Here is a 27,864-nt window from a genome sequence, read left to right as displayed (position 1 = left end):
GCTATTCTTACAACATCTGATAACAGAGATTTCCAAAGATCTATCCTTCTAGACTTTAGTCTTCTTCTAGACTTTAATCTAGTCTATTCTTGTCTTTTCTCTAACTGTTCACCCCCCCCACCCATCTTTGTCTGTCTGTCTGTCTGTCTCTCTCTCAATGCTGCCCCAAGTACTGTTTCATCACAGTCTATCAGACATTTTAAAGTGAATATTCTATCAGGCATCCCAAACTCACCATGGATAGAATAGAACCTTTCTTCCCAAACTGACTTCATTTCAAAAATAGTAACATCCTTACAGCCTCCAACATTTGTAGTCTTATCTAACTTCTCAATTTTCCTTCACCCCACATATTCATCAAGTTGCCAAATCTTTTCTTTTCTTCCCCTATATTTCTAGTAAAGGTTCCTTTCTTCCTACTCACAGGCCCCCATACTTTTTATGTCTTCAATTCTTGCATAAATTCTTCTTCCTTTTTTTTGGTAAATTTTTATTTTACACAAATACAAAATGAGAAAAGAAAAAAACTTACTGGCAAGTTCACAACAGATCATAACAAAGGATTCAAATTAAAAGAATAAATTTCCATATCAAGAAATCCTATATAAGAAATACTACACATTGTTTTCAAAGCTGTCCAGCGTTTCTGTTTCCTTGTTGGTTTTCTTTCTTTTTGTTCACTGCTGTGCACTCTTTACTTTATTCCATCCCCTCAACCCCAAAAGAAGGCTACAAAAATATACTTGAAATATACTTGCCTAGATTCTTATAATTGCCAACTAATTATTTTCCCTGTCCTACATCTTTATGTTCTCCAATCCATTATGCTCATTGCCAAAGTAACTTTTCTAAAGAATAGAACTTTGTTATTTTTTTGGTCATGTGGCTCCCTATAGTCCTAGAATGATATATAGATGTCTCTGTTTGACAAGTAAAGGCCATTACAATCTTTGCTCAATTTACTTCTCCATCACACTCTACAGACTATTCAAAGGTCTCTTTACTATTCTTCACACATGATTCTACAGTGGCTTTTCACAGAGTGCTCCCCTATAACTTTGAATGTAAATTCTACTTCTTTCTCCCATAAAGCTTTTTCTGATCCCCTATTTTGTATGTACTTCAACACACACACACACACACACACACACACACACACACACACACACGTATATGTATGTTCATGCTGTATCCCCTAATAAGACTATAGGATCTCTTTGAGAGTGGTATTCCCAAGGTCTAGCATGTCACATAGTGGGCACTTAATAAATGCCAAGTAGGTCAATTAAAGAAACAAAAATAAAACCAAAACTTCTGTGAAATTCTGGGTGCTTCGGCTTTTCTTCTTTTTATATTGTAATTAATTTTTGTTATACCTAGTTTGGTGGATTGTGCTTAGACATTTAAAGTACTTTTGACTAGATTTATAAGACTTTAGGCAAATAAATTTTTCCTAGCTCTTGCTTACAAGAAGTATGATATTCCTATGCTTTAGTGATCACTTCAGCATTACAAATCCATTCAAATGTGCACTCTTCAAAGTACCTGATTACTTCCCAAGTCTGTTGGTCTACTGAATCTTTAGCCTTCAATAAGACAACAGTGGTTCAAAAATAACTTTTGAGGTCCTCACATCTTCAGTTTCCTGCCTAAGTCTGTACAATCTTTAGTAATTCTTCAAAATTCCTTCAGGAAGTATTCAGTAAGTATCTACAGTAGCTGTAGATCTACAGCATCATTTTTCCTTTAAGAAGAACAATAAATTTGTTATATCCAAGTGTTCAGAGATTCTTTTTCCCTCAAAACTGTGACATTCTTTTATCCAGTTTCTTGACATCTCAGGATTCCCTTTTAACTTTTTAGAACCTTTTTCTTCTTTATTTTCATGTGAAAATGATGATTGCAATCCAAAAGGCAATGAATGAGGGATGATGTTCACCTTGCCAGAGAGATTTGTTTACCACCAGAGCTACTTATTTAGTAAATTCCATATTGCTCATAAAGTCAATATAATTGCTACAGAAAAATAAATTGTGGTTCTAAAAATTCATTTACAGTTGATCTCAGCAATGTGCCCAACAATAGAGACTGATTATCCATTACAGGCCACAGCATCTGGTGATCCACCTTTCTAAGGAGAAGAGTTAATGATAAGGTCATATCAAAAGATTTCACATCTACAGGTTTTGACAAAGAATTTTTCTGTATGGGATCTTGTTCATTAAAAGTGTCATCCCTGTACAGTTTTTTTTCAGATTCTATACAGATGCAGTGTGCTTATGTAAGCCATTGCCTTCACCTAGTTCTGGTACTGTACAAATCCCTGTAGACAGCCCCAAAGTACTTGCTAAATGAGTCGGGGATGCTCCAGTGTGCTCAAAACTACTATGGACCAATACCATGATATGGTTGTACAGGAAAATGAGAGTTCAAGCTGCTCCAGGAGATTCTGACAATGGTGTTGACATTCTCGTCTTTCAGGGTTTTTTTTTCTTTTAGTTCTTAGGATATATTTCATTTCCTGAAATATTCTAGAAAGTAGGGGGGCATTCAGTGAGCCTTTATAAAGCCTCTTTTAGAAGGGAGATAAATTTATGTACAATATGAGCATGAAGAATGGATACCTGACTAACTACAAACAGAACAGTCATAAAATGTCTCTATAAAATAGTTATCCACACTTTCTAGATTTGAGATTTCAGTTTTTGTCTTTCTTGCTAGTAGTTTCCCTATTTTAATGTAAGAAACTGTGAGTAATTTGAACTGCAGAGTTATGACTCTCATAAAAACCTTTAAATAGTATGACAGCTTACTCAGCACTGTTTTTTTTAGGTGGGTAACAGGGTTAAGTGACTTGCCCAAGGTCACACAGCTCGAAAGTGAGGAGAAAATAAGGCTGATGACTTAGCACAGTGCCCTCTCACACAAATCCAATTCATGTGTTTATCATGGCATCTTCAAGAACAAAGGACAAAAATATAATCCTGTACCAGTGTCTCCTATATTGCACAGTCAATTCTAAAGTTCTTAAGAGAGACCTTCATTATGTACCTATGTCACTTCTTCTGACCCCCTAGTGAATGCTTGCCCTCCATTAAAAAAAGTTTTTTTGGAAAGCATACATCTGACATTCTAACAACATAGCCAGTCCAGGTAGGTGTGCTCTCTGTAACATTTGAATGCTTAGCAGTTTAGCTTAAGAAAGGACCTCAGTGTCTGGTATCCTCTCCTTCCAGGTGATCTTCAGAATCTTCCTAAGACAATTTATTTTTTTTTTGTTTTTTTTTAGGTTTTTGCAAGGCAAATGGGGTTAAGTGGCTTGCCCAAGGCCACACAGCTAGGTAATTATTAAGTGTCTGAGACTGGATTTGAACCCAGGTACTCCTGACTCCAGGGCTGGTGCTTTATCCACTGCGCCACCTAGCCGCCCCTTCCTAAGACAATTTAAATGGAAATGATTCAGTTTCCTGGCATGGTTCTAGTAGACTGTCCAGGTTTCACAGGCATACAGCAATGAGGTCACAAAACAACTCTGTAGACCTTCAGTTTAGTAGAAGTCTAATACCTCTTCTCTCTCACACTTTCTTTTAGAGCCTCCCAAATACTGAGCTATGTCTGGTAATGTTAGTGCCAACCTCATTGTCAGTGTATACTTCCCTGGAACAGGCAATGCCACAGTATTCAAAATGTCTCCATTTATTGTAACCAATGGTTCCATATATGGATGGTCTGGTGCTGGTGTATGGGGCACCTGGATTTTCTTAGTGTTACTTGTTAGGTCAAAATTAGCATAAGCAGCAGAATATAGATCCATACTTTGTCGCATCTTAGCTTCAGAAGATCATGCACTAATACTCCCTCCACTTTGCTCTTGGCTTGTAGCCTTTTCAAGTTGAAGAATTTACCAACAATGCAGTAGCTGACCTTGATGCTATGTTCATTCTCAATGGAGACTTTGAGAACATGGCTGAAAACATCATGCTAAAAAGATTGGGAGCCAGGACACAACCTCATTTCACTCCATTGAAGACCAGGAAATCACGAGAGCATCGTCCACTATGCAGACCCTGGACAAACTTGATGTCATGAAAATGATATACAATACTGATGTATCTTCACCAGCTAACTAATATTTGACATAATTTTCCAGAAGTTCTCATGATGGTACCAAGGGGCCTTGGTCAGATCTACAAACATTGTATATAGACTTCAGTTCTGTTCCTGGCATTTTTCCTGGAGTTGTCAGGCAACAAACACCATACCAACTGTTCCTCACACTTTCTGAAGTTCTTAGGGAGGGGATCCTTTCCAGATAAAGGATTAGAATATTGAAAAGAACTTTGGCAAAAATCTTACCAGTAATGACTAAAAGAGAAACATCGCTGTGATTGTCATAGGATGTTCTATTTCCTATACCTCTACTGAGTTCAACAATGGAGGCATCCTTGAATTCCTGGGAGATAAGTTCTACATGCCATAATGTTGAAAATATCAGTCACCTTTTGCATGAGCAATGGACTACCCCACTTTGTAAATCTCAGCTAGAATAGAATCAGTACTAGCTGCTTTGCCACATGGCATTCAAAACCTCTTCTTTAGTTGGAATTTCAACTAGGGACAGATTTAACAATAGAGGGTGAGTTGAAATACAAAGAAGCCAGATGTGGGAAATATAGTTAAAAGGCTACTGTTAGGGGCAACTAGGTGGTGCAGTGGACAGAGCACCAGCTCTGGAGTCAGGAGGACCTGAGCTCAAATTTGGCCAAATAATGGCCTGGCTGTGTGACCTTGGGCAAGTCACTTAGCCTCATTGCCTTAAAAATAAAAATTTTTAACAAATGGCTACTGTTATGGTTCAGATGAGAGACAGTGAGAATCTGCAAAACAGCTGTTGCAGAAGAAACAAGAATATATTGTAGCAGAGGTCCTAAGAGCCATAAGATTTAGGGAATGACTAGAAAAAAAGATGGAAAAGCCAGAGAGAAGTCAAAGATCATTTCAAGATTTCATACCTACATTACTTGTATAACTGCCATTAACAAAAATAGCAAAATCAATGAGAAAAGTTGGTTTGTATGAAGATCATTTATTTTATATTTGAATATGTTGATTACTAAGTTAGTAGAATCACAGACATGGAGCTGGAAGGCACCTTAGAGCAAAGGTGTCAAATTCACTGCCCAAACTAGATTAAAATGTTTAATGTTTAATTTAAAATGTTTAACATAATAAATAAAAATATAACATAGATAATGTTAATTTGTGGTTTTCTAAGTTAATTTGCAGGGCTGTTAGAATTTGCAAGGAAGGTGATATAGTGAATGTTGTTACTGTTTATTCATCTTTTTCAAAGAGGATCAAATGATGTCACTGTAGCAACTCCTTAATGAATTGGATTTAAGTAAAGATAATTATACAAAATTGTCAACCTCACTCTCTCTCAGTCACCAGAGTCCAAGGACAAGACAAAATGCTACTTGGGATGATAAGAACCAGAAAAGGTATGTGGCTCTTTTAACAATTAAAAAGTCAAAACTTTCACAATGAATTATATCCCACAACACTCTATAGGTCCAGCAACATTAGCTGATCATGATGGATTTCTAAGACCTTTGTAGAAAGCAATTTTATTCAGAGCAAAAGATGTTCTACATAAAGACTGAGAATGAGTGGGTAGAGAGGAAGTAAAAGATCATCTACTCTTTTATCTTATTGATATTATCTTACTCCTATATAAAGGAATTGGTGAGGAAAGGAAAGCAACAGACATTATTTAATAAGCACTTACTATATGCCAATGTAATAAGTACTGAGAATACCAAAAAAAGGCCAAAAATAAGTCCCTGTTTTGAAGTAGTTCATTTTCTAAGAGGTGGAGAAAATATTAATAACAATGTACATAGAAGATATAAGATCCAACTGGAAGGAATGAGAAAAGTCTCAAAAAGTAAAAGATAAAAGGGGAGAACACTAAATACAGGGAATAGTCATTGCAAAGGCATAAATGTGAGAGATAAGGTATCTGATGTGAGGTACAGCAAGTGGACCTATTTATCCTGAGCTTTTGAAGGGGACTAAAATATAGAACACTGGGAAGGCAGGAAGAAGTTAGGTTATAAAGAGCTTTAAATGTCAAAGAGTACTCAATATTTGATCTTATAGGTAAGAGGAAGTCCATGGAGCTTATGGAGTAGTGGCATAAGCAGACCTGTGCTGCAGGAAAATCATTTTGGCAGCTAAGCAGAAGACAGAATGGAGTATAGAGGCAGAGCCCAATTTGAAGACTGTTATAATAGTTGAAGTGAAGGGAGATGAGGTTCTGAATTAGAGTGGTGGCTGTTTGAGAAAAGGAAATATACTTAAATATACTTAAGAGATACCACAGTTGAGAATAGGGCTTATAAAATATCTTTAATATATTAATTAAAAACCTTGCAAAATAAATCACAAGCAAGCATTTGTTTTAGTAAAAGAAAACTATATTTCCATATGGTTACAGATCACAAATTTAGAATGAGAAAGAACCTCATAAATAACTAATGTGTATGTGTATAAGCTATATGTAATATGTATAAGCTATATTTGATTGCTTGCCACCTCAGGGAGGGGTCAGAGAAGGGAGGATAGGAGGGAGAGGTAAATTTGGAACTCAAAACTTTAAATAAAAATATTATAGAAAAAAATAAAGAACCTTGTAGGTCTTCTAGCCCAATCTACTCATTTTTGTAATGAGGAAATCAAGGTCCAGAGATGTTTAGTGATTTGTTAAAAGTCATAGCAGTACTATCAAAGGAAGGATATAAAGAGGATTTGGAATCAGAGAATCTGGATTCAACTCTAGGCTTAACTTGTGACTTTATTTAACATCTTTGAGCCCTCTGAAATCCAGAACAATAAATCCCATTTTCAATTAAGGACTCTTCAAACACTTAAAAGAGGGAACTCATATTTTCCTAGGTCTTTTCTTTCAAACAATCCTTGAGTGATTGTCAGCTGTCTAACCAAGCTAGTTGTCTTAATAGACATACTAAAGCTAATCAACTGTCAACCTAAAAGCAGTGCTTGAATAAGCCTAGCTCTCCAGATTTTAGTCTGAGCAAAGCAGGATAAAATGCTCCGTGTTCTAGATAAGACAGATACCTTAGTGCAACCTAAAAAAGTATTAATTTGTTTGATTACCACATCATGATGATTCATAGTGAATGTGAAATATAATAAAATACTCAGATACTTAAAAAACCTGTTATACAGCTATACTTCTGCAATAAGTAATAAATTCATTTTTTAACCCTAATTGTATTATGTATCTTTTTCAAAATTTCTTCTCATGTCAAATATTCTAGACTTTCAAGACCTTTGTGGATCTTGACCTCCTCCAGATTTTGTTTCATTTAGAAATTTGACAACCGTGACTTTTAGTTTTTTATCTAAACCAATCATTAAAATGTTGAGATTGCTCAGGACAATTATTTCAAGCACTCCAATAAAGATCACCAAGAGATCTTGGAAGCTGACATTAACTTATTAATGACTACTCACTGAGTCTGTTCAACTAGTTCTGAATCCAGTCAACTAATAAATATTTATTAAGCTCCTACTACATTCCAAGCATTTGGAACACAAAAAGAAATTTTTAGAACAACTGCGCACGTGCGTGCGCACATGCGTGCGTGTGTGTGTGTGTGTGTGTACACATTATGAACAGGAAAAATAGAAAATAGTTAATAGAAGGAAGGCACTAGAATTAAGAGGGGTTTATATGCCTCCATTTCCAGACTTCTTGGGGAACAGAGGCTGGATTAGGAGAAAAGATAATCTCTGGTTTGGACAAGTTTAGTTTAAGATATCTACCAGGTATCCTTTTTGAGATGTCTGAAACGTAGTTGGAGATGCAAGATAAGAAGTCAGTAGAAAGATTGGGGCAAAATAGCTAGAGCTGAGAATCATCAGCACAGAGATGGTAATCATATCTATGGAAGCAAAGATCATCAAGTGAAGTGGTAGAGAAGGAGAAGATGGATAGAAGTCTGAGGGACCCCTAAGGTAGGAGAAGAACCAGGAAAAAAAAAAGAGTATTATGAAAGGAGAGAGTGGTTCAAAGACTGCAGAGAAGTCAACAAGAATAAGAATTAAGAAAAGGTCACTACATGTGGCAATTAAAGAGAACATGGGTAACTCTGGCAAGATTAGTTTCAGTGGAATATGTTTGGAAGCCAGATTACTGCACGAGAGAAAATAGAGGCAACCTTTCAAGAAGTTTAGGCACAAAGGGCAGAAGAAATACAGGATGATAATTAGGAGATTAATCATCAAGTAAGTTTTATTTTTTTAGACTGGGAAACAATGACAAGCTTGTGGGCAGTAGGGAAAGAGCTAATAGAAAGGGAGAGAGACTGAAAATAAGTTATAGAATTGGAATAACAGGAAGAAATCTCTTGAAAGATGTGATGTAATAAGATTGCTTAAATAGGTAGAAGAGTAAGTCTTAGTGGGAAGTAAGGCCACCTCATCACGTAAAGATATGGGTAAAGGAGGAAATAGTGGTAGAAAGCACCTATGATATGAAATGAGGAAAAAAGGGAGAAAAGGAAGATCATGCCAAATAACTTCAGTTTTTTCTTTAAAATATGAGGCAATATTCTCAGATAAAAGGGTGAGGGTAAAAGTAGGGGGAGCCAAGTTTGAGGAGTTATCTAAAGATGTAGAAGAACTTGTGTAGAGTGGGACAAAATTGATGAGGAAATTTAAGAGAACTGTCACAACAGCAGAAGCAAAGTTGAGGTATGACCATCTTTGTGGGGCTGAGGTGGGGGTACAGGATTAAGTCATAGGAAGTGAGTAGATTGAGAAACAGTGGTTAAGGTGTTTGAGGGGAGAGTCAGTCCGTTTGAAAACAACTAAATGCACTGTCACCCAACCTACATATCACCATTTTATCTAAAAGAACTACATGAATAACTTTAATCAAATACTTTCTAGAAAATTAGGGATAATGGATTGTTAGCATTCCTACATTCTACTAATCTAGTCATCACTTCAAAATAAGATTAGTCTAGCATGAACGATTCTTTTTTTAATATTATTATTTTTTGGCAAGGCAATGGGGTTAAGTGGCTTGCCCAAGGCCACACAACTAGGTGTGTCTGAGGTCAGATTTCAACTCAGGTACTCCTGACTCCAGGGCCGGTTATCCACTGCGCCACCTAGCTGTCCTAACATGAACTATTCTTGATGAAGCAATTTGACTTTTTATTCATTTATTCCCTTACTAAGTGTTACAAGCCATCCTTTTAACAAGATGTTCTAGATTTTTGTCAGGAATTACGATCACGCTTATAGACTTAAAATTTGCAAATTTCATCTTACCTTCCCGCCCCATCCCCTTTTCTAAACTGAGAAATTGGGACTTTGACGTTCTTCAATCCTGTAATTCTCTTTGCCTTTCCCTACTACCTAAATGTATGCATTCCCCAAAGGTTTAAGGCTTGCCTTTAACACTGTATTCTTTCCTCCCTCAGCACTTATCTACTCCAATAGCTTCAACTAATAACTCTATGCAGACAACTTCCAAATGTATATTTCTAGCCCTTACTTGCTCTTTCAAATTCTACATTTCTATTTCCTACATTACTGTTCCTAGATGGCTGCTCTATTGGCAACTAAAACACAACATATCTGAAATCAATTTCATCACATTCTTCCAAATTTACATACTCAACCTTCCCAACCTTCCTTGCTATCACTGATTCCTGATTTTCTTGTTTCTATTCCATACTTTCTATGTTCCTTTATTGGGGAAAAGGGGAAATCAGGGAATAACTTCAAGACTATTGGAGATTCATTATAGAAACTCTACAAATACAGATTTACTTGTATTCTAATAGTATTAGAAAGACTAGAAAAATAAGAATTTAAGCTATTTTTTTTAACAGTTACAAAAAATGGTTTGTGTTAGAAGGTGAGCTGTCCCATAAGCTACAGATGATATAAGACAGGAACTCAAGAGAGAGATGAGTTCTGGGTATCCAGTTTGTGCAGTCATCTTCATAGAGATGATATTTATAGAAAGGTTTTATGTCATGTGAATAATATCTCAAATTAAATAGAAGACATCAGGAACTGTGTTTTATCCAAACTTTGTATCTCACCATCTGGTATAAGACACCTTAGGAGTTAATAAATGTTTGTTAAAATTTAAATACTGGGGCGGCTAGGTGGCTCAGTGGATAAAGCACCAGCCCTGGAGTCAGGAGTACCTGGATTCAAAACCGGTCTCAGACACTTAATAATGACCTAGCTGTGTGGCCTTGGGCAAGCCACTTAACCCTATTTGCCTTGCAAAAACCTATAAATAAATAAATACTGAATATTACTTCTTTCCTTCTCCAATAAAATTCTAAATTGATATGTCATCATGGTTTGGAGGTAGTCCTGTATTCTCAAACACTATGATTCTATCAGCATGAAAAGGTTTCAAACAGATGTTCAATTATGGGTAACAAATTATTGATCCAATACTAATGAAAGAAAGTTCAAGGAGGCTCACCACCAGATTGACTGCAGGATGAATAATTTTTTTTTGGTCATTACAGCTCTTCTAAGGTAAAGGCGGCCACGATCTGCATCATTGAAAGAAGTATTCACCACAATGAAATCAGCAATCCTCAAAGCATTCAAGTATCTCATTTTTGTATGATCTAATTTCACCTTTGGTCCTTAAGAGTTAATGAGCAAAATATAACTGGATCCTATATCTATGAGAGCTTTATATAACTTCCTACATTATACAAGGCTGTCACTTTTTGGTCACCTGAGATGTTGCCTGTCTAGTCTTTCTTTATATATAAGAGCTGTACAAATAGTTTGAAATATTTAAGCCTGATAAAGATTTTTAAAGTCTGGCATTGAGTTTTGACATTTTGTGTTCTCTGAGAGCAAAACTGATTAAGTAAGTCTCTATATTTTGCAGATATCAGCTATTGGTTCAAAATCAACCTATCAGCTACAGGCACTCAAAAATTTTGTTATATAGAATGAATGAATGAATGAATGAATGAATGAGTTAAGATCTTATTGCTCTATCATTATTTTCTTATGTCTGATCTTTCAAGGAATTTAGGAACAGCCATTTTCTCTTTAATTGCTGGCGAAATCTTTTTTCATTTCTTCTAGTTTTTATTGAAAGGAAAACTAAATCCATTATCACAGGACAATTTCTATGATCTACTTAGCTCTCTGTGCTACTCATGTATTACTGTGTAGGCTACAAACAGTACTACCGTGTTCTACACGTGTTCTACAGTGGCAGGTAACTGCTTTAAAAAGACATATGCATACCTACAAGATTTATCTCTTATTTGTGAATCAATCAACAAGTATTTATTAGATGATTATTGGAGATGAAAAGAAAACAATGAAATAAACCTTGCCCTAAAGGAATTTATACTCTTATCAGGGGAACAACACACAGGCTTAGACAAAATAAATAGGGAATAGTTACTAGACTTGTGATTTTTTTTTTAGGTATAGAGAACTCTTGATAATAAAATGTTCTCTACCAATGTGGGGCAGCAGTTTTGGGTTTTCGGGGTTTTTTTTTTTTGCAATTTATGACCTTAGCGAGGCTCCTGGAGTACCGAGAGGTTTAAGTGAATTGCTAAAAGTCACAGTCAGTATGTGTCAAGAGGCAAAACTTGAACCCTTGTCTTCCTAGGTCCAAGGCAAGCGTTTTATCTACTGTGTCAGGCAAATATACCAAAGAGATACCTAAATACTAATAATGAATTGAAATCTAGGGAAAAAGCAATTATGAAGGAAAGCAAGGAGTAAGAAGCTAGATTATAAAGGGTCATATATATAATTTTAAAAGGGTGCACAGTTTGGGACAGGAAAGATAGTTCTGTTTTGGTCTTAAGGTTAAGATGCCTGTGGGTCATCTGAAATCACTAAATAATTTTATTATTTTTCCCTTTCTCTCTAATCTTCTTAATTATCACTTTTCCATTTCACAAAAATAGCAATCTTCTTGTGCAACCAAAACACTCCCTTTTTGTCCAAGAACTAAAAAATACATAATCAGGTTTATCAAGTTTCTTATCTCCTTCACTGTTTTTGTTTGTCTGGTTACTTAAAAGATCATAGAAGGAACCTCAGAGATCTAGCACAATCTACTCCTTTTATAAATGAAGAAAATGAAGCTCAGAGTAATTCATTATAAAGATAATAAATAATAGATTTTAAAAATCCAGGTTTTTCCATCTCCAAATCATACCCTCATTCCATTACTTCATGTTTTTCAAACTTCCTTTAACCAAAAAGGTGTGTGCGTGCGTGTGTGCATGCATTTTGTTCCTTACAGGTTATGAGATACACAATACACTTGGAACCTGAATACAGTTCTATGAATTCAATTCTTTTTCTAGATCTGCTTTGTTATATTTGGTTTGGTAAAGACTTTGGAATCTTTTGCATGTTACAATTGAAAAAGGAGAGGGGAGATGAAGAATAACAACGATGCAGCAGAAGAAATGCAAAAACCTTGCCCTTCTCTTCTCAGGGTACAGCTTGGCACTTTGAATACAAAAAGATTGCATTGTATGAAAAGGAAAGACTTAGGTGATGATTTACCATACAAAAATATTCAAAACAACAGCAAACTCAGGATAAAATACCTTTACCATGCCTACTCCCTATGGTAAGAATATTCAATTATAATGTGAATATGAAATGAAGTTTTTTGTTACCAAACAAGACAAGCTCCTAAATAGCACTATATGAAGTCCACTGAGAAAGTTAAAGTAAAAACAACTATGAAATTGAACTGACCTGGGAAGTGATGTTAAGTGTAACTGCATCAAGGCCACCAGAAAGCATACCCTGAGTGTCAGCCAGAGTTAACGTGACACTGGCATCGCCTCCAACTCCTGATGAAGACATTACAAGATTTTGAGTGGCTATGGTAGATGGAGACATAGATGTTGCTGAAGGAAGATTTCCAATTGTAGTATTAAGGTCTATAAAACAGAACAAAATAGAGGAAAAGAAGATCAAAATATAAGCTAGGTATATAAAACTGTGGTATGGAAGAATGGCTATTAGTTAACCACAATTTTGTGGCAGATAAATTTATGGCCATTGATCAACTAGGCTGATGGAATATTGTCAATAATAATTTTACTAAAAGGCATTTTAACTGCCTAATTTATTTTTCTCCAAGTAGATAAACTGTGCCTTTCTAAATATTTGTGGAGGATGTGTTGAAGCAAAAGAAAGAATGGAACAACCTAGTCCCAGAGATTTCTGCCATCAAGAAAGAATACAGAATTAAGTGTTTAATTTTTTGGTTATCTACTTATGTGCTGCTCAGAATTAAGATCAAAATACAATTAAAAGGGATCAAATATCAAATGGGCAACCACCAGTTTCATATTTTAGGTCTTTAAGGCTTTTTTCTACTTATGTTATTTCTTTATTCCTTTTCTCTTATTCTGAATGGCCAAGCATAAATACAGACATCCAGTTCAATAATAATGTTTTTCTCTGAAATATTAATATTCTCTAGTAAAGACAGCAAAAGATTTTTGGTTCCCACAAGGATCTATGTAGGATTAATTTTTTCCTTCTAATGAATGATGAAAAGGGAAGATTTTCTGAGTGAGGATCCTCTAATACTTTCCTTTTTCAGAGAGCTATTCAAAAAAAAGGCAAACTTTGTTATCCAGGATGAGATTGGCTCAGGATGGGTTTGCCAAAGTCTTTTGGTAGACATTGGAAAAAAAAAAGTTCAATTTTATATTCCCATTTAAAAAAAATTATTTTTTAAAAAATGGAGATGTTTCCATAACCTAGTTTATCAGAAAGCTAACTACTAATTATACATTTAAGAAAAAACCTCCTGTTAAAGCTTTGCTGACTTGGTTATACCAGTCCAGAGAGAGCCTCCTCATATCAGTCAGGGAGCCAACAGGAAAACTAGGTTACTTACTTGTAACTGGAGTTCTCCAAATATATTGCCTCCATAGATCCACACTCTTGGAGTCTCACACTGTGCTGCACAGACCTGGAACCTTTAAAAGCAGTATAACCATTAGGAGTCTAGTGCATTGAAGCAGCCACCGGGGGCTCCAAAGTTTACTACATAAGGAGACAGTAAGATCCCTCCCACCTCTCTCTCTTTTTCTGACAAACTGACTACAGAGGACTCCTAAGACAAACAAAGGTAAGAGAATAATGAGTGTGGATTTGTGGAGGATTTATTTTCTAAGTACTCCAGTTACCAGAAAACTAGTCAACCTAATGTTCATAAAATTGCCTCCACATATCCCTACTCCTGCAAACTAATCAGTACCAATCATTATAGAGGTAGGTTGAAGAAGACAAAAAGATAAAAAAAAAATTCATGTAAGATTATCCTATAATAAGAAACCTAAATTTGTGTCCAACAAAAACACTACGGAGAAGCTGTGACCTAAATAACCTACCTAGACTTCTCCACTGGCATAACTTGCAAAATACCTGTGGAAAAGCTACTAGAGTGCCAGTGAGGAAAGAAGTCACATTTTTCCTTTATCAAAGCAAAGCTGATATACTCTATCACTATCTAAAATAGGTCCTACTTACAAAGATATTCAAACATTAACAAAATTCCTCAAGGGGGTCAAAAGTTATTTGAGGCAAAATGTTTCCAAATGTTTTTATGATAAATGGTTGATCAAAAGGTTCCAGGTCTGTGCAGCATAAAGAATCTAATAAGAAAGAATCATTGACAAGGAAAAAAAAAAAGAAAACTCTGTATTCTTCTAGCTATATCAAATCTTCAAAGGAACATGCCATTGAGTGACTAATGTCCTGAATCCAGTTTTAATCTCTACAAAATCCAACTTCACACACACACACACACACACACACACACAAACTCAAATAGAATTGTCCTCTCTGACTATAAGGAAACTTGGAAGAGAACACATCAATGTTAAATATATATGATTGGAAGTACATAATCTGATATAATTCTTATTTGTTTCTTAATACTGATTCTATAAGATATTAGAAAAAGAAATAAAATACATTACAAGAAAAGGAAATAATTATTTTTATTGTTTGTTTATAAAAACTTTCCTACTTAAACTACTATTTGCACAAATCAAAAGTCTTCTAGAGTGGCGGCTAGGTGGCGAAGTGGATAGAGCACCAGCCTTGGACTCAGGAGTACCTGAGTTCAAATCTGACCTCAGACACTTAATAATTACATAGCTGTGTAGCCTTGGGCAAACCCTGTTTGCCTTACAAAAACCTTAAAAAGAAAAAAGTCTTCTAGAAATTTTCATAACTTTAGTGATGGACAACTCTTAATCACACTACAGGTGACTTGAGTTATAAGAACAAGAAATAAGTTAAAATCTGTTCAAATAAGGTAACTTAAAAAAGATTTAAGTCAACTCTACTAGGATTTTTATCTGACCTAACACTATCAAAAATTTCAGGGTGAAAATATACAGTATTTTAAAAAAACATTCTTCTAAAACATTGATCTGGCTTTCATCAAGAATTTAAATGATATCAATTCAAATTTCTGAAACCTAACAAAAATTAGAAATGAAGGAAGGATTGACAGCATGGGATTTGCCTTAATGGTGAGAATCAAATATTGACTTTTTAAAATAAGTGTAGATTTCTAGACCCAAAATATATAAACAGGTGCTTGTTTCCAGAGAATTTTAGCATACAAATATTGAAGTACTTTAATAAAACTGTTCAAGGGGCAGCTAGGTGGCGTAGTGGACAAAGCACCGGCCTTGGAGTCAGGAGTACCTGGGTTCAAATCCGGTCTCAGACACTTAATAATTACCTAGCTGTGTGGCCTTGGGCAAGCCACTTCACCCCATTTGCCCTGCAAAAACCTAAAAAAAAAAAACAACTGTTCTACCTCACTCTAAAAAATTATAATATCTCAGTGATTGTCATCTAATCTAAAGGAAGCTGAGTGGTGCAATGGATAAAGCACTGGCCTTAGTGTCAGGAGGAGAATCCAGTCTCAGACTCTTGAGTGAAATTCACTTGATCCTGATTACCTCACATCCAGGACCATCTCCAGTCATAATGATTCAAATCTGGTCACTGGATCCAGAGGCTCTGGAGGAGAAAGTGAGGCTGGTGACTTAGCACAGCTCCCCCTCACTCAAAACCCATTCATGTGTTTATCATGGAATCAACTTCTTGATGTCACGGTAAAAAAAAACCCCAACAACAAAAGCCAAACAAACCATCCCCCACCCCGAAAAAAAAACTGATCTAAACTATAACCAAAAAAAACCTCCATTACAATAATTTACCCAGTATCTGATCATCTCAGATTTGTCTGAAATGATGACTTAATAGCATCTGCATTTTCAGAAAGTATTTGTAAATTAAGTAATAAACATATTCCTGAGCTAGTAGAAAAGGTATAACTCCAATATCTTAATGACAGAATCCAATGAACGATGAGTATATCATGGAAAGAAAGTGGAAAGGAAAGTAAATATATTTTTCTGTGTTGAAAGATGAAAATAAAATAATTTTATCAGGACTATTCTATGTTTAATATTGAGTACTGTTAATATTATTAATTAGCTATTAATTCCTTCAAAGAGCTACATGTCTCATTTTAAGCTTTCACTAATATCAACTGCTTTTGAGCAGATGTTTATATGAAGTTGAACCGTCCTTGTCAGAAATTTATCTGTATTGGAATTTGTCTTCATTTGTAACTGACATTCTAAGGGATGATGTCAATAATTGGCAAAAAGAGGCACTAAATATTCACATTAAATCCCTCAAGAACAAAGTATACTTTATAAATATCACCATAAAATGTTTCCTAATTCCTAAGAGAACTTCTACACCTAAAACATAATGCCCTTCCTCTTTAAATATTTTTTCTTCTCTTTAAACTTTTCAAATGGAACTGACATAATTAACGATGAATCTTCTAAAATTTGCAGTATACCTTTCCCAGTTCAAGAGAATAATACAAAAGACAATATTTGTTTAATACATAATAATGGCTATTGAAAGACACTTTAGAACTGTCTAATTATTACAAAATAATTAGCAGAATTATTATATTGGTATTAGAATAATCTCGCTTAATGGAAGGACCTATGACTACTCTAAATCAGTAAATTCAACAAAAAGAGGAGTCTGAGAACAAAACAATTCTTCTACAATTAGTGTTTATAATGGTTTACAGAGTAGACAGACACTGAGTCTAGTTATAATTTTTACTCTGTTATAAATGTTTAAGAACGAGAATATACAATACCATTATAGCTGACACCTTAACTACAACCAGTACTGATAGCTACTCAACCCCCCCCCCAATCTTATTATCTTTTAAACTATTTGACATTAAGGAAAAAATGTAAATGATTAGGATAATCTGCCTAAATTCAATCTAGTTCAGAGATGAACGAAAACTGAGAACACAACTTAATTGCTTACATCATAATGACTCCTATATTTATGACAGTCAACACAAGAAAGGCAAAACTCAAAAAAATTCCTGAATAGCATTTAATCTGATACTATATTTTATCCACTGGACAATTTCACAAAACAAAATAAGACGCTGATCTTAATCCTTATAGACTGATATGTAAAATAAGCTTTAAAAAAATCTAATAAAAATAAGAAATCTCTCAGCTAACTTTTGAAACATAACTTCACAAAATGATTAAAAAATAAAAATTCCTGAGTAAAAAGTCTATTTGCCTTCTTTAGTCAGAAATCATTGATATAATATATTGGCTGCTTTCAGGCATTTTTAGTAACATTGGCTATACTGCATTAAAAGATTCTGGAACTGTCCCTGCTGGTGTGAGACTCCATCAGTATATATCCATGGGGGCAATTTTATGAAGATGCCCAACCATCTTTACTCATACTATATTGACAGTACCCTTAAATAGAAAACTTGTGGACAGAATTAAGATCAGTGTATTTGCATATTATTTTCCATCCATTTGTGGACCATTATAACCCCCATTTCCATTTTCTACTGAGCCATCAAACATCAGGATATCCAAGTGGCGGAGACAACCACATATTCTTCCATTTAAACCAGAAATTATCTAACTTCATATCCTGTTCCATCAATCTGCCAAAAAATTATTGAACATCCCCAATAAAATTACAGTAATAAGGACTACTAACTACCCTCTGGCCTACTGTTAGTATAATTTGTTTTTCAATGAAGCAGAATAGAAAAACTCTAGAATCTCTTGAATGCAAAGCTCCCAGAAAAATAGGAATGATCCACATTTTTTTCCCTTGCCATCAACAAAAGATCCACACAGGAAAATATGCCTTTACATTTTTGTATGCACCAAAAGGTAAGTGGGAAGATAATTAAAATTGCTTTTATGTTCAAGTTAAAGTAAATGGAAATTATTATAATTATTATATTCCCCTGCATCTTAACAAATATCACTTAAAGAGCAAGAGAGTTTATTTTGCCCTTTCTGCACATTTTGGGAGCTAGGTTCACACTCCAGAATCTCCAGAGAGATCAACAGAGTAGTTGATTAGCAATTACTTGGAAACTAAAATTCATAGATCAATACGTTATTATAAGATATTTGATATTAATTGTTTGATTATGAATGATTCCTAAAGCAAGATACCAACAGAAGCTAAGACAACAGTCACCTAATATTATGGATTAAGTTACAAGGAGCTCATCTGAGAACAAGTTTTTATTAGATTATCACAATGACTTGATGATTTAATGATAAAAAATACTTATTTCAAATTCACAATAAATCTTGAAGAATAAAAAATGAAGTGATTAATAGAGTCAAAAGCATGATAAAATAAGAGAAGTAATGTTATGGCAATGTAAAATAATAGTAGCCTATAATTCCACTGATCCAGAATTAGGTTCCATAAAATGAAGAGGGGTTAGATAAAGATAGATCTCTTAAGAACTCTTCCTTTTTTAACATTCTATGATCAGATTGATCTCTAATATGATTCAAGTTAAAATCTTATTTATGTTTTCCTTTTGCTTCAACTGAAGTTCTAAAACTTTTAAAAAATCCTCTCTTTTAGTAAGTTTAAGCATTTTATATCTCAGATTTTCAACTAAAAATAATGTTTTAAGGCTCCTGGAGACCTATCATCTCCTTTCTCTTACCTTACATTAAGGGAAAGAAAGAAGAATTTTTTCTTAGAAGAAAGAAAGAAAAGGGAAAAATTGAATGAGTTAGATAGCATATTACTAAATTTTGTTTATGTGCTCATTTTATGTATAGTTTAAGAGTTATTTAATCAAATAAGTTTTTACTATGGAAAGAACTGGTAGTCTAGATTTGAGAAGAAAATAAGGGTAAATGTAACGAGAAAATTTCTTGCAAAACTAGAAAAAGATTTACGTAGAAAAGCTTATAATGGAACAAGTTAATGGAGAAACAGTAAACTACTGTAATTTCTTTCATATTGTTATCAAGTTCTATGTCTGTTAATTGTGCATTGCATCAGTGCTTTTCTTAATTATTTTAGTTTTTTGAATAATATAGAAATAATGCAATATTTTTTATCAATAGTATATTTCTAATCTCAGCAAAGGCACAGTTCATGTGTCCATTATTATGAACTAAATGCTACCCTGGTGGCAAAAAATAAAGTATACAGCAGTGCAAACAGCAATCTACATCGGGGAACTTTGCTATCCGAAAAAGATCTCATCATTAAGAAAGGAAGCTCTTCTATATGGGACAGAAAAATGCTAAATAGCTACTGTCTTTAATTTTCAGATTAAAATTGCTCATATTGGTTATAGAAATTAGTTTATAATTTTAATCCTTAAGATTAAAAATCAGACAAAATTCAACATGGTTATAAACTTGGGAAAACCATATGTATTTTTCATGCTGAAAGACAATGCATATTGTTACATTTATTTACGTAAGCTTAAAGAAATGAAAAGAGAAATTTTGGAATGTTTCTCTTGGCTAAATCATTCCAGCATACCTGAAGAATTTAATGTTGTACTCTGAGAGAGAAGCTGATCATTGCTTATTGTTAATGTGGCACCAGGAGGCTGATTATTGATGGCAGGAGCTGACAATCTGATGCTTCCATTTAATTCACTATTTCCATTTGTATTATGTTGAATAAGATCTTGACCTAAGTAGAAATTAATTCTGTTAACTTAAAAAAAACCAACTTTATAATAATAAATGTTAAAACTATTAGACTTCTCTAAAAACCTCAAAATTCAAATAACAGGGTGAGAAATGAAGACCATATTATAAGGAGACACAGTTAACTAAATTAAGAATTCACTTTCAATGTAATTAAGGCTTTTGGTCACATTAAATGACAATATAAATAAAAACTAAATTAATTTAGGAAAAACAGGGCTTTCTTAAGAAATAAGTTAAGATCACATCTAAATTTTGTAATTATTCACCATATTTCCATAAAATATTAATGAAAAGATTTAATCATACTCTAGGACACACAAAAATTTGCAAGACTTTGTATCTGTGAAAACAAAATGTATTCTATAATATGGAAAAACAAAAAAATTAATAACCTCATTTCAGTGATTTGTTTCAACCTTCCTTAGATCAAAATCTTTAAAATCTTTAAAATATAAAAAAAATTAGCTTTTTTTTTTAGTTTGACCAACACTAACAAGATAGTATAGAAGATAATGAAACAAAATAGTCAAAAGATCTAGTAAACTGAAGACTAAGATAAAGAGAAGAGAAAGTTTTATATGGAACAAAAAAGGAAATAAACAATCCAGATAAACTCCTTGAGGTCAAGGACCTTGTATCCCTTAAAATATTGATCACATATCTAACATATGATATGTATCAATAAATATTTACTGATTTGAACAATCTGGATAATTTCAAAATTTATTTAATATCATTAGTAACAATTGTTATTGTTGTTCATTAGTACTTTTTTTCAAGTTATTTGAAAGGCAAAGCTCAAACTCTTAAGTGTTTTCTTTTTCTAATCATTTTTATCATTATTTAGGATAAAATTAAATTGTTTTCTACAATGTGTACTATCATTGTAAACATGTTAAAGAAAAGTAAATAAAATATAAGAAACTGCCCAGTAGGTTAAACTAATGGCCCAAAGAACTCTTACTTTTTTACAAGATGACACTGTCTTCCAAGGTATTGTTACTTTATGAAATGTGTCAGTTTACATTATCTTTAAAAAATATATATAAAGGCTGATAAAAGTGGGACAGAGTCTATAACTAACTATCCAAAAAGTCAATTATTCATTCAAAACACTGAAGTCTTTAAAATAAGTGTGAATATGTGGCTCAAAAGAAATTTCAGAAAATTTATGAATAAAAATCAAAAGATATATGTACATACATACATACATACAATCCAATCTTTGAGTATCTAAGAAAATTTCGATTTTAAACACAAAATGCTAAATCACTTTCAACTGAATTTTAGCATCCAGATAATCATATTGCTAAAGCTGCTTGCTATCCAGAAACCCACCATTTTTACATGTATTTGATAATCCTTGATGAAGTTAAAACTTTCCCTTTATATAAATTTAGAGGTACATTCATTCACAATAGGAGTAACTTCATAGATTAACTTAGCACCTGTAACATATGCAATTCATATAAAACTTAATTCCTAAAAACGAAAGAAATGATAGCATGAAATGATTTCCTCATGTCTAAGACAAACTAGCAAGCAAAATAAGTGAATTTACCTAAAAATGAAATATTACACTGCTATAAATTAAAAATACTAACCAGATATGGTGAGAGTAATTTCTTGTGAAGATCCTGAAGAAGTTGTAGCAGTAGAACCAGCAGCATGAGCTAAAACCTGACTAAGACTTGAATTATTGATAGTCAAGGTGATCTCATGCTGACCATTAGAAGTGGATACCAGACCCTGAGAGGTCATCACTTGAGAAAGATCTTGAGTACCTGATTAAATAAACAAATGATTTAAATATATGTGTGTGTGTATGTGTGTGTGTGCAAACAAATACACATATCCTGCATCCATTAAGTTCTTTTGCCTGTTTTAATATCTAACTATTTTAATTAAACTTTCTGATAGTAATAAGTGAGAAAAAACTGGGGATTTTTCATAATAAATAATTCAAAATAATAAGAAATTGTTATGGGTAAATACATAACCTATATTAAATAGACTTAATCATTTAAATCAAACTCAATTGCAATGCATGTATTGCATAGATATAATCTATCATTTAAAAGTGTTAAGAGCTACTTCTTTAATAGCATGATTTCAGAATAGTAATTAAATAACTGAAGGCAAGAATCTCATACTGCCCAAGTAAATGTTTCTTACCATTGTTGCTAGAGGACAACATGGAATCCTGTTCAGATAATGATCCTATTGTCATATTAGCCGAAGATGTCACTGTGGGCTGTAAAGATAAGCTTGAAATTGGCTGAATGACAACATTGGCTGGAACTGTACCATCAGATGTCTGAAGGGAGTTATTTTGCGTAGCCAAATTAGAGTCCCCAGTTAGCTGTTGAGCAAGTATATTACTTTGCTGTAATGTCTGTTGCAAAATACTTGGATCAATCTGAAAAACAAAAAAATTTCACATCTGAAAGAAGCTTAAATGACATTACAATATTAATAAATATGATTGGCTTTCTTTCCTACCTGTAGTGTAATATTATTAATACTAGAGGCATCAATTCCAGAAATTTGCACATTGGGTCCAACGAGATTACCAGCTAGTTGTAACTGTATGCCTTCCAAAGTGGCCAAGCTACCATCTGTCAAGGACACAGTTAAATCACCACCAGCTACCAAAAAAAAGACATACAAATATTATTAAAATGATCCTGGTCATAGTTCTTAAACACCAAACTTCTCACAAACGTACATCCTCCCCTCCCCTATGAAATGTTAGAAGTCATAAAACATTGTAGCACCTGAAAAAAACTGATATTCAATTCATACTTTATGACTTGACTTCCATTTCAATGTAGCAATATACAGAAAGGTAGCCACCAAGAAATGCATGCCTTTTGGCATTTGTAAGCAAAAAAAAAAAAAAAAAAAAGAATTATACTCAATTTAGTATTTTATAAAGAAGATGCCAAACTAGTGCCCAGAATTTTTCAAAATAATGAAATTTGCTAGCCAAATCACTTAATTCAATAAAATATTTATTAAGTACTTCTTTACTATGTGCAAAACACTATACTAGGCACAATTGATATAAATAATAATGATGATAACATTAACACTAACTTCTGCCTTTGGGGAGCTTACATTCTACAAATTCAAGAGAACAGAATAAAAGTTTACAAAAAGACAAATGTAGAAAACTATCTGCATGTAATTGAAAAAACAAAATAACTTTCAAAAAACCAAATACAAGGTAATCTGCACTAAAAAACAAGAGAGAAAATATAACAACAAAGAATAAGGAAAAGCTTTCCAGTGAAGATAGCATCTGAGCTAAACCTTTTAGAATAGATGCTGAGATTTAAATTAAAGTGTCAGTTTCTTTATTTGCAAAATGGTGATAATGATAATAACATTCCTACCTTGGGGATTCATTATGAAGAACATGCTTTGAAAATTTATGTGTGATATGATAGTATTAATATGGTTGTGATTGTGATATTTTTTAACAGAAGAGTGAATTAAATTTTACTGTGTAACTTAGAAGCAGTGCAACCAAAAGTTTTCTTGTTTCACTATATTTTAAAAAAGGAAGTCATGATGATGACCCATAACACTTACATACTGACTTCCTATTTGACACAATAAATTCCCTTCATGAGAGCTGAATGAAATTGACTCATGTTTCATATAAAATTGGTGGAGGAAACTTTAAGTAAAAGATTTTAGAACCGCAAAAAATTTACAAATAAAATTTATGAATAAGTCTACAAATGTGTGTAAACATGGAACTTAGGTAAGTGTACTTTTTGGGTAGGCATGTCGAAATCAGTAGTGGATAAAAAGTCATATAAATGTAATAAATATACAAAAAAGGAAGAGGTAAAAAGAAAACAGGAGGCAGGAAAAGAGAGTTTTAATTATAAAAAACAAAAGTTAGAAAAAATATTAATAAGTAGAAGCTAAAGAAATTAAAAATTTACCTGACATGGAAGCAGGGAGAATTGCCTGACCAACAAGTCCTTGCTGAAGCAAATTTTGATCAAATTGTCCTGTCAGCACTGAGTTATTCATAATAAACACATTGGGGTCTGCTGAAGAAGAATTAAGGAGGTTGACTGGCTGTAGGCTCTCATTTGGACTACGGGCCATGGGTTTCCTAACTTTCTTGCTTTCTGGTTTATAATGACATTGTATGTGTGTTTTTCTTCTTCCAGAAGTACGAAAACGTAAATCACAATGTGGACATTTAAAAGGCTTAGCTCCTGTATGTAGACGCATATGAACTTTCAGGCTTCCTTTTGTAGAAAAAGAATTACTGCATACATGACAACTGAACAGTTTCTGACCTGGAAAAGCAATGGGATAAATCAGTCAGAGAAAACCACTAAATGTTAAAACTATGTAGTACCAAGAGAGGTACCACATTTAAGTAATTTTATGTCTACATCTAACTTCTGCTTACTGTGCGATTCTGCTACATGTGTGATTTTAAATGACTAATTCTTCACACCATTCATTTTTTTCCTTTAATGCTCTTTGTGTTGGATAAAAGATCACAATTTAACTTCTAGTCCAATAAGAAAACTGTGGTCTTTAGCGATCAGGGTCAGTTTGGACTCCATAAGAAAATATGGCAATGGGGTAGGAGGGAGAACAAAGGTATAAATTAGTATGTATGGGCAGGTATTTAAACCTTTGCACCTAGCTTCCTTAAGTAAAATGAGAATAACAAGAATGAAACTAACACTATATAAGATTATTTTAAGGAAAGGATTTTGTAAAATACAAAGCATTATGTGACTGTCATCTATAATTATTGTGGCTAGAAAATATTCCTTTGTCTTTGTTCATATGTCCATCTGAAATTTAACATCTAATTTAATAAATAAAAATAAATCAACAAAATGTAACTTGTTTTGCACAAAACAGAGATAACACAAAAGAACCAAATGAGGTAATGGAGAACAATATTAAATACAAGAAAATTGAATTAGCAAATTTATGTTTCAATTGTTTCCAAATCTTACCAAATCATTTAGAGCATCCTAAAACTGTGAAGATTTTAAATTACAATTTTAAAAAAAAGGTCATTTAGGAATTTTTTTGGTCATTTAAAAAAATTTCCCTTATATCCAGGGCAGCTAGGTGGTGCAGTAGATAGAGCACTGGCCCTGGAGTCAGAAGTTCCGAGTTCAAATCCTCATTCAGACACTTAATAATTGCCTACCTGTGTGACTTTGGGCAAGTCACTTAACATCATTGCCTTAAATAAAGAAAAAAAGAAAATTAACAAACTTTCCTTTATATCCAAAAGAAAAGGGAAAGGAGAGGGAAAATACAGAAAATATGAAAAAATAGTTCAAAGGACTATACACTAAGAAACCACCTTAAGAGGTCATTTACTGTAACTCAATCATTTTTACAGTAAGAAAATTGAAGTCCAAAAAGGTTAAAAGACTTTCCAAGGTCATACAAATAACGACAAAAGTAGAATTTTTACTCAAGCTCTCTGATAATAAATTTAATGCTCTCTCCACCCAATCATATAATACATTTAAATAAATGCATCATTCTTTCAATTCTTGAAAAAGAAAAAAGAAAATGTCATTGAAGCTATCTCTCTGTCCTTCATTAAGAATTTTCCCCTTCCAAACAATTATCAAATAAGTTATTTTAACTTTAAATCATTGCATAAAAGAGAACTTTCCTTGATTATTTTATTTTTTTCAAGGTTTTTGTTTTTTTTGGCCAAGCAAATGGGGTTAAGTGGCTTGCCCAAGGCCACACAGCTAGGTAATTATTAAGTGTCTGAACCCGGATTTGAACCCAGGTACTCCTGACTCCAGGGCCGGTGCTTTATCCACCACGCCACCTAGCTGCCCCATTCCTTGATTATTTTATTATGGAACTGCATTCAGAGTTAAATCCTTAAAAGAATAGCTAGCCAATAACAAAATAAAAAGACCCTAATTTTCCTGACAATTATATAAAATATACTCAACTTCACTAGATATGTTAAAAGGTAATGTGGTATTAAAATAATTTATACCTGTGCAACAACACAATTCAATTATCTAAATTCATTAAGATCATCATATTTTCCTATTTCCATGTACCATTTAACGTAAACCAAGCAATGTGGGATACTGGATAGAAAGTTGGCCTCAGAGTCGAGAACTGGGTTAAACAGAAAACTGGCTGTGATTTTAAATCTGTTTATCAAGCAAATATTACAGAAAACATACTGATCAGTATTTATAGAAGAATTTCTAATCAAGTGTTTTGAATCACTAATGAAATCATAGGTTCAGTTAAAAAAATTAATTCAAACTTTTCTACTGTCAGAAATATTCATATTTTAGGCTTATGCTAATAAAATTTACTTATATTTGAACTGCTTTTTCAGGTGCTTTAGATAACCATCTTGTTCAGAGTGTAGGTTGCCCATGAAAGTAATTCCCATTGCTAAAATGAAGTCTTTGAAAGAAAAAATGACCTCAACCGACCCCAATGTTCACACAGTGAGATAGCTACTTTACCTGTATGTGTCTTTACATGGCAATCCAGAGTAGACTTAACTGTAAAACTTTTTCCACATTCGTCACATTTATATGGCTTTTCTCCAGTATGGATGCGCACATGCCTAGACAAAAGTATATATAGTATTCTTTCTGGTGTTTGTGAACTACTCCAATAATTACAATTGATTTCATTATTTTTCCAATAGTTATACTTTAATCATTTTACTGTCAAAATTCTTTGAGTTCAGATTCATCAATCTCAGTCCATACTCTTCATCAATCATCCATCACTGCAGTCAGATGATGAACATCACCAAATGCTACATTTCTACTTATAAAAGTCCACACTTAGTTTGCAGTTGTTTCCCCCATAAGGCTGTGAATTACTGGAAAGTGGGGACTGTCTTCTGACTTTCTTTGTATCCCCAGAATTTAGTTCAATGCTTTAAAAGTGTTTATTGACTGTCATCTGTTCTACTCATCCATAAATACTAACTCAGCCCTTATTCTCACAGGGTCATCCTTTAGCTCTACCTTCTACCATCCAATAGTTCTACCTCTCCATTTAATCTAGCCTACTAACTTTCTAACTATGAAAAACTTCCTTTCCCAGCCTAGACTCTAATGGTTAGTCACTTCAACAATGACTTAACAACCTTTACTTATTCAACATTCGCTTAGTATCTTTTTAAAATAGGAGCTGAGGAGGCTCCAAATATCCCTGCACTCAAACTAAAGAGGGAAGGAGAATTAACAGCTGACATTAATGGAGTTTAAGGTTAGCAAAAAAGAATCTTTAGAATCTTGTGAGGTAAGAAATGCTGCTATTCTTATTTGTTTTATAGGTGAGGAAACTGTAGCTTTGAAATTTTAAATATTTTCATCAGAAAAGGAGGTGATCTAATTATGTTACTAGTCAGAAGAAAAGTCTAATTGGGCTGCTTAAATACTGCATGTATACTCTTAAAACCATACTGTTAGATGAACAATCTACAAAAGGTCAATGTTGAAACTCATTTGCTCCTCAAAACCCTGAGAGGCGAGTGCTATGGTTGTTATTATCAACATATTATAGAAGACAATAAAGGAAAGCAATATCATTAAATTAGAAGAAAAGTCCAAGGTTCAGGTAATAAATGTCAAGGCAGGACACCTATGGCTTTAAAAAACTCTTCCCA

At 33.5% G+C, this 27,864-nt stretch overlaps 1 protein-coding gene across 7 annotated transcripts in view; it reads right to left on the bottom strand.

Moving 5' to 3' along the window:
- LOC141499990 (zinc finger protein 236-like) overlaps window positions 1–27,864 on the bottom strand; it is a 150,715-nt gene that overhangs the window by 36,061 nt on the left and 86,790 nt on the right. For 4 of the 7 annotated variants that reach the window (XM_074202825.1, XM_074202823.1, XM_074202822.1 and 1 more), the window contains 7 exons: window positions 26,705–26,808; window positions 24,146–24,511; window positions 22,689–22,834; window positions 22,362–22,605; window positions 21,791–21,970; window positions 20,011–20,166; window positions 12,826–13,013 (listed from right to left, as the gene is read on the bottom strand). In XM_074202825.1, the coding sequence (XP_074058926.1) occupies window positions 12,826–13,013; window positions 20,011–20,166; window positions 21,791–21,970; window positions 22,362–22,605; window positions 22,689–22,834; window positions 24,146–24,511; window positions 26,705–26,808 (1,384 nt within the window). Of the gene's footprint in view, window positions 1–118; window positions 10,620–12,825; window positions 13,014–13,984; window positions 14,067–20,010; window positions 20,167–21,790; window positions 21,971–22,361; window positions 22,606–22,688; window positions 22,835–24,145; window positions 24,512–26,704; window positions 26,809–27,864 lie in introns of those variants that run through there. The other 3 variants (XM_074202826.1, XM_074202828.1, XM_074202827.1) reach the window with 3 other exon arrangements.

Source organism: Macrotis lagotis, chromosome X (genome assembly GCF_037893015.1).
Source record: "Macrotis lagotis isolate mMagLag1 chromosome X, bilby.v1.9.chrom.fasta, whole genome shotgun sequence".
Classification (NCBI taxonomy): Eukaryota; Metazoa; Chordata; class Mammalia; order Peramelemorphia; family Peramelidae; genus Macrotis; species Macrotis lagotis.
Note: the sequence above shows the minus strand (reverse complement) of the source record. Positions and strands in the feature narration are given on the sequence as shown.